A 14850-nucleotide genomic window follows, 5' to 3' on the forward strand; every position below is an offset into this window, starting at 1 on the left:
GGCTGTATTCAGAACAGTAGGTCAGAGAAGCAGACAGTAAGTACTGTAGAGGCTGTATTCAGAACAGTAGGTCAGAGAAGCAGACAGACAGTAAGTACTGTAGAGACTGTACTCAGAACAGTAGGTCAGAGAAGCAGACAGTAAGTACTGTAGAGGCTGTATTCAGAACAGTAGGTCAGAGAAGCAGACAGCAGGTACTGTAGAGACTGTATTCAGAACAGTAGGTCAGAGAAGCAGACAGTAAGTACTGTAGAGGCTGTATTCAGAACAGTAGGTCAGAGAAGCAGACAGTAGATACTGTAGAGGCTGTATTCAGAACAGTAGGTCAGAGAAGCAGACAGCAGGTACTGTAGAGGCTGTATTCAGAACAGTAGGTCAGAGAAGCAGACAGCAGGTACTGTAGAGGCTGTATTCAGAACAGTAGGTCAGAGAAGCAGACAGCAGGTACTGTAGAGGCTGTATTCAGAACAGTAGGTCAGAGAAGCAGACAGTAAGTACTGTAGAGGCTGTATTCAGAACAGTAGGTCAGAGAAGCAGACAGTAGGTACTGTAGAGGCTGTATTCAGAACAGTAGGTCAGAGAAGCAGTAGAACAGTAGGTAAGAGACAGTAAGTACTGTAGAGGCTGTATTCAGAACGGTAGGTCAGAGAAGCAGACTGCAGGTACTGTAGAGGCTGTATTCAGAACAGTCGGTCAGAGAAGCAGACAGTAAGTACTGGAGAGACTGTATTCAGAACAGTAGGTCATAGAAGCAGACAGCAGGTCCTGTAGAGACTGTATTCAGAACAGTAGGTCAGAGAAGCAGACAGTAGGTCCTGTAGAGACTGTATTCAGAACAGTAGGTCAGAGAAGCAGAAAGTAGGTACTTTAGATACTGTATTCAGAACAGTAGGTCAGAGAAGCAGACAGCAGGTACTGTAGAGGCTGTATTCAGAACAGTAGGTCAGAGAAGCAGACAGTAAGTACTGTAGAGACTGTATTCAGAACAGTAGGTCAGAGAAGCAGACAGCAGGTACTGTTGAGACTGTATTCAGAACAGTAGGTCAGAGAAGCAGACAGTAGGTACTGTAGAGGCTGTATTCAGAACAGTAGGTCAGAGAAGCAGACAGCAGGTACTGGAGAGGCTCTCAGCACATTCAAGTTATTTCTGGAATTACATGCCCAAGCCAAGGTCATCTGACAAATGTGTGTGTGTGTGTGTTTACTTTATGCTACAGTTCAACAGCGAGGGAATGTTAAAAGCATTTTTATGGATCTATGGCAGCACGTGTGTGTGTGTGTGTGTGTGTGTGTGTGTGTGTGTGCGTGCGTGCGTGCGTGCGTGCGTGTGTGTATACATCAGAGAGAAGTGTGTGTTTAGCAGTCTGGATGTGTCCTCTCATGCCACGAGACTCCCCACACACGGCACGTGCCCAGAACTCTTTATCCCCGCTGCAGTGTCTCCTCTCCCCTCCCATTCCTTACCAACACTCAGGCAACTGGGCTGCTGTGAGAGTCACCTTGGCTCCGTATGCCAGCACAGCTGCATCTCCCTCCTCATGGCTAGATCCAAGATGGCACCCAGTTTCTCCCTGCAGTGACCTGCTTCTCTCACACCTCTGCAGAGGCAGTTGCCCTGACAACGTCAACGACAGCCTGCTATTGGTTGAAACCCTCTGCAAACGGACAGCCTTGGTGATTATGTAATGCAGAGACAGCTTCTCTGTGTTATTGTGAGGAGGACAATGTTTATGTAAATGGTGCCAGGGAAGGCACGTCCAAGGAATTGATTAGGGTACCCAATAATGCAGTAGCACGTTGAATATGTCCTGTATCCAATTCCCAATATCATTTGAATCACTTTATTACAGTGACTTGTAATGCTATTTGACATGACTAGTTAATCAGTGGAATCAGAGTCGCGTAGCCATAACGTTCTGATGCCCCCTACATTCAAACAATTGGTCTTTAGCTGTTGAAAGGAAATACAACGTTCCATCATTAGACTTGGCGACAGGCTCTGATGAAGATGCTGCTACTTCAGGTTCCAGTCATTTACAGTGTGGTAACGGCACCATCAGCATCTCATTCATAGTGACATGAAGGCACCACTTACAGCATCACAGAGAGAGTGGAGCTGGCAGCACAGCATCACAGCCAATGACCTCAGTGGTTCTGCAGCAGAGAGAGAGAGAGAAGTGAGAGAGAGAGAGGGTGAGAGGGGGAGGGGGAGAGAAGCGGTAATGGTATGACACACTCCTAATCTATAACCGGAGACGCAGACGGGACAGGACTGGACCAAGAGTGTTCGGTGCAGCTCCCGGAGCGTCTGTCTGTCTCTGCGCAAGATGCTCAGCAGAACCGGGGAAAACCTATCGACCGATTAACTACGTTAGAGGGCCTGTTATGTTAAGGAAGATAGTCAGAATGACTATCCCCAAAGATATTCCTGAAAAGTGGTTCCCCATCGTTCTTCCACTGCAACAGAAGAAACAACAAGGACTAGCTGCTAAAACCAAGAAGACGTGGACAGGTACTTCTGTTTGCCACAGTCACGTCAGGCATCTGTTTTATATGCAGTGTGTGCCTGTTTGTTCATTGGATGGGGAAATGTGCTGTAGCTTCCATCTATATGATTTATGGTGTTCTGTCTGATGACAGACAGGATCTCCCTGCTATGTCAATAAACCATTCTACATCTCATCTGTTTGTGTCAGTATTCAGTCCCTCATCTCATGATTTCTCACATCTCTGCAGTGTCCCCCATCTCCATCACTGTGTGTGTCTCTGTGTGTGTTTATGTGTATGTGTGTGTGTGTGTGTGTGTGTGTGTGTGTGTGTGTGTGTGTGTGTGTGTGTGTGTGTGTGTGTGTGTGTGTGTGTGTGTGTGTGTGTGTGTGTGTGTGTGTGTGTGTGTGTGTGTGTGTGTGTGTGTGTGTATGTGTGTGTACGACACTAAATTCTTCTTCTTCGGGTGAGACAGCCCAGGGCGGTGGGACACTGATCCATCTTATAGGCACCAGTCACAGACACTGCACTGCTTCTCCCTAACCGTTTACCTTGAATCTCATCGTGTGTCTGTGTTTACAAAGTAAACAATGGGACAGTATCAGACAGACCGTCCTCAGGGTTCAGTTAGGGAACATCTACAAGACCAGGCAGCAGAATACAACCCACTAGATAGAACATTGAATGTGTGTGTAGATAGAATAGTGTGTGTGTGTTGGTGTGTGTGAATGTGTGTGTAGATAGAATAGTGCATGTGTGATGGTGTGTGTGTATGTGTGTGTAGATAGCATAGTGTGTGTTGGTGTGTGTGTGTAGATAGAATATTGCATGTGTGTTGGTGTGTGATAATGTGTGTGTAGATAGCATAGTGTGTGTGTTGGTGTGTGTGTGTATGTGTGTGTAGATAGAATAGTGCATGTGTGTTGGTGTGTGTGTGTATGTGTGTGTAGATAGAATAGTGCATGTGTGTTGGTGTGTGTGTGTGTGTGTATGTGTGTGTAGATAGAATAGTGCATGTGTGTTGGTGTGTGTGAATGTGTGTGTAGATAGAATAGTGCATGTGTGTTGGTGTGTGTGAATGTGTGTGGCCACGGGGTGAGTCTAAGAACTGGTGCGTCAGGTATTTGTGGCAGGTGCCGTCATGTCTAGAGAAAGAGGGAGAAAGGGGAGAAGGGGACGAGAGGGAGAGAGAAGGAGAGAAGGAGAGAGAGCTCCCCTGTGGATCTGCCTCTCTCATGGTAACACAGATCCATACATCATGCCTTCACTCACATACACATCCTCTCAACAGGATGATAGTAGCTTGTAGAATCCTCCAGGCCTTGCTGTTATGATCTGTGATAAGTATAACCTAGTTCCTATGCTGTAGATGTCTCTGTGTCCCAGTAAAGAGGTTTAAAGGCTGGATAATGGGCTTCTGTATTGTCCTGCTGCGTAGCTCTGAGAGGCACTGTGGCTGGAGGCTGGAGCGTCCTGCTGCGTAGCTCTGAGAGGCACTGTGGCTGGAGGATGGAGCGTCCTGCTGCGTAGCTCTGAGAGGCACTGTGGCTGGAGGATGGAGCGTCCTGCTGCGTAGCTCTGAGAGGCACTGTGGCTGGAGGATGGAGCGACCTGCTGCGTAGCTCTGAGAGGCACTGTGGCTGGAGGATGGAGCGACCTGCTGCGTAGCTCTGAGAGGCACTGTGGAGGATGGAGCGTCCTGCTGCGTAGCTCTGAGAGGCACTGTGGCTGGAGGATGGAGCGTCCTGCTGCGTAGCTCTGAGAGGCACTGTGGCTGGAGGATGGAGCGTCCTGCTGCGTAGCTCTGAGAGGCACTGTGGCTGGAGGATGGAGCGTGCTGCTGCGTATCTCTGAGAGGCACTGTGGCTGGAGGCTGGAGCGTCCTGCTGCGTAGCTCTGAGAGGCACTGTGTCTGGAGGATGGAGCATCCTGCTGCGTATCTCTGAGAGGCACTGTGGCTGGAGGAAGGATGGAGCGTCCTGCTGCGTAGCTCTGAGAGGCACTGTGGCTGGAGGCTGGAGCGTCCTGCTGCGTAGCTCTGAGAGTCACTGTGGCTGGAGGATGGAGCATCCTGCTGCGTAGCTCTGAGAGGCACTGTGGCTGGAGGATGGAGCGACCTGCTGCATAGCTCTGAGAGGCACTGTGGCTGGAGGCTGGAGCATCCTGCTGCATAGCTCTGAGAGGCACTGTGACTGGAGGCTGGAGTGTCCTGCTGCGTAGCTCTGAGAGTCACTGTGGCTGGAGGATGGAGCATCCTGCTGCGTAGCTCTGAGAGGCACTGTGGCTGGAGGATGGAGCGACCTACTGCGTAGCTCTGAGAGGCACTGTGGCTGGAGGCTGGAGCATCCTGCTGCATAGCTCTGAGAGGCACTGTGACTGGAGGATGGAGCGACCTGCTGCGTAGCTCTGAGAGGCACTGTGGCTGGAGGATGGAGCGTCCTGCTGCGTAGCTCTGAGAGGCACTGTGGCTGGAGGATGGAGCGTCCTGCTGCGTAGCTCTGAGAGGCACTGTGGAGGATGGAGCGTCCTGCTGCATAGCTCTGAGAGGCACTGTGGCTGGAGGATGGAGCGTCCTGCTGCGTAGCTCTGAGAGGCACTGTGGCTGGAGGATGGAGCGTCCTGCTGCGTAGCTCTGAGAGGCACTGTGGAGGATGGAGCGTCCTGCTGCATAGCTCTGAGAGGCACTGTGGCTGGAGGATGGAGCGACCTGCTGCGTAGCTCTGAGAGGCACTGTGGCTGGAGGATGGAGCGTCCTGCTGCGTAGCTCTGAGAGGCACTGTGGAGGATGGAGCGACCTGCTGCGTAGCTCTGAGAGGCACTGTGGCTGGAGGATGGAGCATCCTGCTGCGTAGCTCTGAGAGGCACTGTGGAGGATGGAGCGTGCTGCTGCGTAGCTCTGAGAGGCACTGTGGAGGATGGAGCGACCTGCTGCGTAGCTCTGAGAGGCACTGTGGCTGGAGGATGGAGCGTCCTGCTGCGTAGCTCTGAGAGGCACTGTGGCTGGAGGATGGAGCGTGCTGCTGCGTAGCTCTGAGAGGCACTGTGGCTGGAGGATGGAGCGTCCTGCTGCGTAGCTCTGAGAGGCACTGTGGCTGGAGGATGGAGCGTGCTGCTGCGTAGCTCTGAGAGGCACTGTGGCTGGAGGCTGGAGCGTCCTGCTGCGTAGCTCTGAGAGGCACTGTGGCTGGAGGATGGAGCGTCCTGCTGCGTAGCTCTGAGAGGCACTGTGGCTGGAGGATGGAGCATGCTGCTGCGTAGCTCTGAGAGGCACTGTGGCTGGAGGATGGAGCGTCCTGCTGCGTAGCTCTGAGAGGCACTGTGGCTGGAGGCTGGAGCGTCCTGCTGCGTAGCTCTGAGAGGCACTGTGGCTGGAGGCTGGAGCGTCCTGCTGCGTAGCTCTGAGAGGCACTGTGGCTGGAGGATGGAGCGTCCTGCTGCGTAGCTCTGAGAGGCACTGTGGCTGGAGGATGGAGCGACCTGCTGCGTAGCTCTGAGAGGCACTGTGGCTGGAGGATGGAGCGTCCTGCTGCGTAGCTCTGAGAGGCACTGTGGCTGGAGGATGGAGCGTGCTGCTGCGTAGCTCTGAGAGGCACTGTGGCTGGAGGATGGAGCATCCTGCTGCGTAGCTCTGAGAGGCACTGTGGCTGGAGGATGGAGCGTGCTGCTGCGTAGCTCTGAGAGGCACTGTGGCTGGAGGATGGAGCGTGCTGCTGCGTGAGGCTGCCGGTCTCTTGAGGTTGTCAGGAAGGGAGCTGTATAAATGCTTAATGGGCCTGGCGAAAGACGCACAATGGGTTGGACCGGGACAGGCTTGACTTGGATGGCTTTGGCAGTGGCAAAATGGGTTTGGGAGAGAAGCTGTGGTTGGCAGGCCTGTATATCTCTATCGACCTGCTGTTATGCTGTTATGTGACCAACCTACCTGCCTGCCAGCTGGCATGGGGCTGTTATGTGACCAACCTACCTGCCTGCCAGCTGGCATGGGGCTGTTATGTGTCCAACCTACCTGCCTGCCAGCGGGCATGGGGCTGTTATGTGTCCAACCTACCTGTCTGCCAGTGGGCTGTTATGTGTCCAACCTACCTGTCTGCCAGTGGGCATGGGGCTGTTATGTGTCCAACCTACCTGCCTGCCAGCGGGCATGGGGCTGTTATGTGTCCAACCTACCTGCCTGCCAGCTGGCAAATGGCTGTTATGTGTCCAACCTACCTGTCTGCCAGTGGGCATGGGGCTGTTATGTGTCCAACCTACCTGCCTGCCAGTGGGCATGTGGCTGTTATGTGTCCAACCTACCTGCCTGCCAGCTGGCATGGGGCTGTTATGTGACCAACCTACCTGTCTGCCAGTGGGCATGGGGCTGTTATGTGACCAACCTACCTGTCTGCCAGTGGGCATGGGGCTGTTATGTGACCAACCTACCTGTCTGCCAGCGGGCATGGGGCTGTTATGTGTCCAACCTACCTGTCTGCCAGTGGGCATGGGGCTGTTATGTGTCCAACCTACCTGCCTGCCAGCGGGCATGGGGCTGTTATGTGACCAACCTACCTGCCTGCCAGCTGGCAAATGGCTGTTATGTGACCAATCTACCTGCCTGCCAGCAGGCATGGGGCTGTTATGTGTCCAACCTACCTGCCTGCCAGCTGGCAAATGGCTGTTATGTGTCCAACCTACCTGTCTGCCAGTGGGCATGGGGCTGTTATGTGTCCAACCTACCTGCCTGCCAGTGGGCATGTGGCTGTTATGTGTCCAACCTACCTGCCTGCCAGCTGGCATGGGGCTGTTATGTGACCAACCTACCTGTCTGCCAGTGGGCATGGGGCTGTTATGTGACCAACCTACCTGTCTGCCAGCGGGCATGGGGCTGTTATGTGTCCAACCTACCTGTCTGCCAGTGGGCATGGGGCTGTTATGTGTCCAACCTACCTGCCTGCCAGCGGGCATGGGGCTGTTATGTGACCAACCTACCTGCCTGCCAGCTGGCAAATGGCTGTTATGTGTCCAACCTACCTGCCTGCCAGTGGGCATGGGGCTGTTATGTCTCCAACCTACCTGTCTGCCAGTGGCCATGGGGCTGTTATGTGTCCAACCTACCTGCCTGCCAGCGGGCATGGGGCTGTTATGTGTCCAACCTACCTGCCTGCCAGCGGGCATGGGGCTGTTATGTGTCCAACCTACCTGCCTGCCAGCGGGCATGGGGCTGTTATGTGACCAACCTACCTGCCTGCCAGTGGGCATGGGGCTGTTATGTGTCCAACCTACCTGCCTGCCAGCGGGCATGGGGCTGTTATGTGACCAACCTACCTGCCTGCCAGCTGGCAAATGGCTGTTATGTGACCAATCTACCTGCCTGCCAGTGGGCATGGGGCTGTTATGTCTCCAACCTACCTGTCTGCCAGTGGCCATGGGGCTGTTATGTGTCCAACCTACCTGCCTGCCAGCGGGCATGGGGCTGTTATGTGTCCAACCTACCTGTCTGCCAGTGGGCATGGGGCTGTTATGTGACCAACCTACCTGTCTGCCAGCGGGCATGGGGCTGTTATGTGTCCAACCTACCTGTCTGCCAGTGGGCATGGGGCTGTTATGTGTCCAACCTACCTGCCTGCCAGCGGGCATGGGGCTGTTATGTGACCAACCTACCTGCCTGCCAGCTGGCAAATGGCTGTTATGTGTCCAACCTACCTGCCTGCCAGTGGGCATGGGGCTGTTATGTCTCCAACCTACCTGTCTGCCAGTGGCCATGGGGCTGTTATGTGTCCAACCTACCTGCCTGCCAGCGGGCATGGGGCTGTTATGTGTCCAACCTACCTGCCTGCCAGCGGGCATGGGGCTGTTATGTGTCCAACCTACCTGCCTGCCAGCGGGCATGGGGCTGTTATGTGACCAACCTACCTGCCTGCCAGTGGGCATGGGGCTGTTATGTGTCCAACCTACCTGCCTGCCAGCGGGCATGGGGCTGTTATGTGACCAACCTACCTGCCTGCCAGCTGGCAAATGGCTGTTATGTGACCAATCTACCTGCCTGCCAGTGGGCATGGGGCTGTTATGTCTCCAACCTACCTGTCTGCCAGTGGCCATGGGGCTGTTATGTGTCCAACCTACCTGCCTGCCAGCGGGCATGGGGCTGTTATGTGTCCAACCTACCTGTCTGCCAGTGGGCATGGGGCTGTTATGTGACCAACCTACCTGTCTGCCAGCGGGCATGGGGCTGTTATGTGTCCAACCTACCTGTCTGCCAGTGGGCATGGGGCTGTTATGTGTCCAACCTACCTGCCTGCCAGCGGGCATGGGGCTGTTATGTGACCAACCTACCTGCCTGCCAGCTGGCAAATGGCTGTTATGTGTCCAACCTACCTGCCTGCCAGTGGGCATGGGGCTGTTATGTCTCCAACCTACCTGTCTGCCAGTGGCCATGGGGCTGTTATGTGTCCAACCTACCTGCCTGCCAGCGGGCATGGGGCTGTTATGTGTCCAACCTACCTGCCTGCCAGCGGGCATGGGGCTGTTATGTGTCCAACCTACCTGCCTGCCAGCGGGCATGGGGCTGTTATGTGACCAACCTACCTGCCTGCCAGTGGGCATGGGGCTGTTATGTGTCCAACCTACCTGCCTGCCAGCGGGCATGGGGCTGTTATGTGACCAACCTACCTGCCTGCCAGCTGGCAAATGGCTGTTATGTGACCAATCTACCTGCCTGCCAGTGGGCATGGGGCTGTTATGTCTCCAACCTACCTGTCTGCCAGTGGCCATGGGGCTGTTATGTGTCCAACCTACCTGCCTGCCAGCGGGCATGGGGCTGTTATGTGTCCAACCTACCTGCCTGCCAGCGGGCATGGGGCTGTTATGTGTCCAACCTACCTGCCTGCCAGCGGGCATGGGGCTGTTATGTGTCCAACCTACCTGTCTGCCAGTGGGCATGGGGCTGTTATGTGACTAACCTACCTGTCTGCCAGCGGGCATGGGGCTGTTATGTGTCCAACCTACCTGCCTGCCAGTGGGCATGGGGCTGTTATGTGACCAACCTACCTGCCTGCCAGCGGGCATGGGGCTGTTATGTGTCCAACCTACCTGCCTGCCAGCGGGCATGGGGCTGTTATGTGTCCAACCTACCTGCCTGCCAGCGGGCATGGGGCTGTTATGTGACCAACCTACCTGTCTGCCAGCGGCCATGGGGCTGTTATGTCACCAACCTACCTGTCTGCCAGTGGGCATGGGGCTGTTATGTGTCCAACCTACCTGCCTGCCAGCGGGCATGGGGCTGTAATGTGTCCAACCTACCTGTCTGCCAGTGGGCATGGGGCTGTTATGTGACCAACCTACCTGTCTGCCAGCGGGCATGGGGCTGTTATGTCACCAACCTACCTGTCTGCCAGTGGGCATGGGGCTGTTATGTGTCCAACCTACCTGTCTGCCAGCTGACAAATGGCTGGTATGTGTCCAACCTACCTGTCTGCCAGTGGGCATGGGGCTGTTATGTGACCAACCTACCTGTCTGCCAGCGGGCATGGGGCTGTTATGTCACCAACCTACCTGTCTGCCAGTGGGCATGGGGCTGTTATGTCACCAACCTACCTGCCTGCCAGTGGGCATGGGGCTGTTATGTGTCCAACCTACCTGCATGCCAGCGGGCATGGGGCTGTTATGTCACCAACCTACCTGTCTGCCAATGGGCATGGGGCTGTTATGTCACCAACCTACCTGTCTGCCAATGGGCATGGGGCTGTTATGTGTCCAACCTACCTGTCTGCCAGCGGGCATGGGGCTGTTATGTCACCAACCTACCTGTCTGCCAGTGGGCATGGGGCTGTTATGTGTCCAACCTACCTGCCTGCCAGCTGGCAAATGGCTGTTATGTGTCCAACCTACCTGCCTGCCAGTGGGCATGGGGCTGTTATGTGTCCAACCTACCTGTCTGCCAGTGGGCATGGGGCTGTTATGTGTCCAACCTACCTGCCTGCCAGCTGGCAAATGGCTGTTATGTGACCAACCTACCTGCCTGCCAGCTGGCAAATGGCTGTTATGTGTCCAACCTACCTGTCTGCCAGCGGGCATGGGGCTGTTATGTGACCAACCTACCTGCCTGCCAGTGGGCATGGGGCTGTTATGTGTCCAACCTACCTGTCTGCCAGTGGGCATGGGGCTGTTATGTGTCCAACCTACCTGCCTGCCAGCGGGCATGGGGCTGTTATGTGACCAACCTACCTGCCTGCCAGCGGGCATGGGGCTGTTATGTGTCCAACCTACCTGTCTGCCAGTGGGCATGGGGCTGTTATGTGACCAACCTACCTGCCTGCCAGCGGGCATGGGGCTGTAATGTGTCCAACCTACCTGCCTGCCAGTGGGCATGGGGCTGTTATGTGTCCAACCTACCTGCCTGCCAGCTGGCAAGTGGCTGTTATGTGTCCAACCTACCTGTCTGCCAGTGGGCATGGGGCTGTTATGTCACCAGCCTACCTGTCTGCCAGTGGGCATGGGGCTGTTATGTGTCCAACCTACCTGCCTGCCAGCTGGCAAATGGCTGTTATGTGTCCAACCTACCTGCCTGCCAGCGGGCATGGGGCTGTTATGTGTCCAACCTACCTGCCTGCCAGCGGGCATGGGGCTGTTATGTGTCCAACCTACCTGCCTGCCAGCGGGCATGGGGCTGTTATGTGACCAACCTACCTGCCTGCCAGTGGGCATGGGGCTGTTATGTGTCCAACCTACCTGCCTGCCAGCGGGCATGGGGCTGTTATGTGACCAACCTACCTGCCTGCCAGCTGGCAAATGGCTGTTATGTGACCAATCTACCTGCCTGCCAGTGGGCATGGGGCTGTTATGTCTCCAACCTACCTGTCTGCCAGTGGCCATGGGGCTGTTATTTGTCCAACCTACCTGCCTGCCAGCGGGCATGGGGCTGTTATGTGTCCAACCTACCTGCCTGCCAGCGGGCATGGGGCTGTTATGTGTCCAACCTACCTGCCTGCCAGCGGGCATGGGGCTGTTATGTGTCCAACCTACCTGTCTGCCAGTGGGCATGGGGCTGTTATGTGACTAACCTACCTGTCTGCCAGCGGGCATGGGGCTGTTATGTGTCCAACCTACCTGCCTGCCAGTGGGCATGGGGCTGTTATGTGACCAACCTACCTGCCTGCCAGCGGGCATGGGGCTGTTATGTGTCCAACCTACCTGCCTGCCAGCGGGCATGGGGCTGTTATGTGTCCAACCTACCTGCCTGCCAGCGGGCATGGGGCTGTTATGTGACCAACCTACCTGTCTGCCAGCGGCCATGGGGCTGTTATGTCACCAACCTACCTGTCTGCCAGTGGGCATGGGGCTGTTATGTGTCCAACCTACCTGCCTGCCTGCGGGCATGGGGCTGTAATGTGTCCAACCTACCTGCCTGCCAGTGGGCATGGGGCTGTTATGTGTCCAACCTACCTGCCTGCCAGCTGGCAAGTGGCTGTTATGTGTCCAACCTACCTGTCTGCCAGTGGGCATGGGGCTGTTATGTCACCAGCCTACCTGTCTGCCAGTGGGCATGGGGCTGTTATGTGTCCAACCTACCTGCCTGCCAGCTGGCAAATGGCTGTTATGTGTCCAACCTACCTGCCTGCCAGCGGGCATGGGGCTGTTATGTGTCCAACCTACCTGCCTGCCAGCGGGCATGGGGCTGTTATGTGTCCAACCTACCTGCCTGCCAGCGGGCATGGGGCTGTTATGTGACCAACCTACCTGCCTGCCAGTGGGCATGGGGCTGTTATGTGTCCAACCTACCTGCCTGCCAGCGGGCATGGGGCTGTTATGTGACCAACCTACCTGCCTGCCAGCTGGCAAATGGCTGTTATGTGACCAATCTACCTGCCTGCCAGTGGGCATGGGGCTGTTATGTGTCCAACCTACCTGTCTGCCAGTGGCCATGGGGCTGTTATGTGTCCAACCTACCTGCCTGCCAGCGGGCATGGGGCTGTTATGTGTCCAACCTACCTGCCTGCCAGCGGGCATGGGGCTGTTATGTGTCCAACCTACCTGCCTGCCAGCGGGCATGGGGCTGTTATGTGTCCAACCTACCTGTCTGCCAGTGGGCATGGGGCTGTTATGTGACTAACCTACCTGTCTGCCAGCGGGCATGGGGCTGTTATGTGTCCAACCTACCTGCCTGCCAGTGGGCATGGGGCTGTTATGTGACCAACCTACCTGCCTGCCAGCGGGCATGGGGCTGTTATGTGTCCAACCTACCTGCCTGCCAGCGGGCATGGGGCTGTTATGTGTCCAACCTACCTGCCTGCCAGCGGGCATGGGGCTGTTATGTGACCAACCTACCTGTCTGCCAGCGGCCATGGGGCTGTTATGTCACCAACCTACCTGTCTGCCAGTGGGCATGGGGCTGTTATGTGTCCAACCTACCTGCCTGCCTGCGGGCATGGGGCTGTTATGTGACCAACCTACCTGTCTGCCAGCGGGCATGGGGCTGTTATGTCACCAACCTACCTGTCTGCCAGTGGGCATGGGGCTGTTATGTGTCCAACCTACCTGTCTGCCAGCTGGCAAATGGCTGGTATGTGTCCAACCTACCTGCCTGCCAGCGGGCATGCGGCTGTTATGTGACCAACCTACCTGTCTGCCAGCGGGCATGGGGCTGTTATGTCACCAACCTACCTGTCTGCCAGTGGGCATGGGGCTGTTATGTCACCAACCTACCTGCCTGCCAGTGGGCATGGGGCTGTTATGTGTCCAACCTACCTGCATGCCAGCGGGCATGGGGCTGTTATGTCACCAACCTACCTGTCTGCCAATGGGCATGGGGCTGTAATGTCACCAACCTACCTGTCTGCCAATGGGCATGGGGCTGTTATGTGTCCAACCTACCTGTCTGCCAGCGGGCATGGGGCTGTTATGTCACCAACCTACCTGTCTGCCAGTGGGCATGGGGCTGTTATGTGTCCAACCTACCTGCCTGCCAGCTGGCAAATGGCTGTTATGTGTCCAACCTACCTGCCTGCCAGTGGGCATGGGGCTGTTATGTGTCCAACCTACCTGTCTGCCAGTGGGCATGGGGCTGTTATGTGTCCAACCTACCTGCCTGCCAGCTGGCAAATGGCTGTTATGTGACCAACCTACCTGCCTGCCAGCTGGCAAATGGCTGTTATGTGTCCAACCTACCTGTCTGCCAGCGGGCATGGGGCTGTTATGTGACCAACCTACCTGCCTGCCAGTGGGCATGGGGCTGTTATGTGTCCAACCTACCTGTCTGCCATTGGGCATGGGGCTGTTATGTGTCCAACCTACCTGCCTGCCAGCGGGCATGGGGCTGTTATGTGACCAACCTACCTGCCTGCCAGCGGGCATGGGGCTGTTATGTGTCCAACCTACCTGTCTGCCAGTGGGCATGGGGCTGTTATGTGACCAACCTACCTGCCTGCCAGCGGGCATGGGGCTGTAATGTGTCCAACCTACCTGTCTGCCAGTGGGCATGGGGCTGTTATGTGTCCAACCTACCTGCCTGCCAGTGGGCATGGGGCTGTTATGTGTCCAACCTACCTGCCTGCCAGCTGGCAAGTGGCTGTTATGTGTCCAACCTACCTGTCTGCCAGTGGGCATGGGGCTGTTATGTCACCAGCCTACCTGTCTGCCAGTGGGCATGGGGCTGTTATGTGTCCAACCTACCTGCCTGCCAGCTGGCAAATGGCTGTTATGTGTCCAACCTACCTGCCTGCCAGCGGGCATGGGGCTGTTATGTGACCAACCTACCTGTCTGCCAGTGGGCATGGGGCTGTTATGTGACCAACCTACCTGCCTGCCAGGGGCATGGGGCTGTTATGTGACCAACCTACATGCATGCCAGCGGGCATGGGGCTGTTATGTGACCAACCTACCTGCCTGCCAGCGGGCATGGGGCTGTTATGTGTCCAACCTACATGCATGCCAGCGGGCATGGGGCTGTTATGTGACCAACCTACCTGCCTGCCAGCGGGCATGGGGCTGTTATGTGACCAACCTACCTGTCTGCCAGTGGGCATGGGGCTGTTATGTGACCAACCTACCTGCCTGCCAGCGGGCATGGGGCTGTTATGTGACCAACCTACATGCATGCCAGCGGGCATGGGGCTGTTATGTGACCAACCTACCTGCCTGCCAGCGGGCATGGGGCTGTTATGTGTCCAACCTACATGCATGCCAGCGGGCATGGGGCTGTTATGTGACCAACCTACCTGTCTGCCAGTGGGCATGGGGCTGTTATGTGACCAACCTACCTGCCTGCCAGTGGGCATGGGGCTGTTATGTGACCAACCTACCTGTCTGCCAGTGGGCATGGGGCTGTTATGTGACCAACCTACCTGCATGCCAGCGGGCATGGGGCTGTTATGTGACCAACCTACCTGTCTG

General features: G+C 56.0%; 1 protein-coding gene across 30 annotated transcripts in view; it reads left to right on the forward strand.

Annotated features, from left to right (window-relative positions):
- LOC118376982 (phospholipid-transporting ATPase ID-like) overlaps window positions 1–14850 on the forward strand; it is a 132642-nt gene that overhangs the window by 37268 nt on the left and 80524 nt on the right. For 29 of the 30 annotated variants that reach the window (XM_052495421.1, XM_052495422.1, XM_052495425.1 and 26 more), the window contains exon 1: window positions 2228–2512. The exons of the other annotated variant lie outside the window; for it this stretch is intronic. In XM_052495421.1, coding sequence (XP_052351381.1) covers window positions 2386–2512 — 127 coding nt within the window. In that variant the 5' untranslated portion in view covers window positions 2228–2385. Of the gene's footprint in view, window positions 1–2227; window positions 2513–14850 lie in introns of those variants that run through there. 30 annotated transcript variants of the gene reach the window in all.

The sequence above is a fragment of the Oncorhynchus keta genome, chromosome 34 (assembly GCF_023373465.1).
Source record: "Oncorhynchus keta strain PuntledgeMale-10-30-2019 chromosome 34, Oket_V2, whole genome shotgun sequence".
NCBI classification, from domain to species: domain Eukaryota; kingdom Metazoa; phylum Chordata; class Actinopteri; order Salmoniformes; family Salmonidae; genus Oncorhynchus; species Oncorhynchus keta.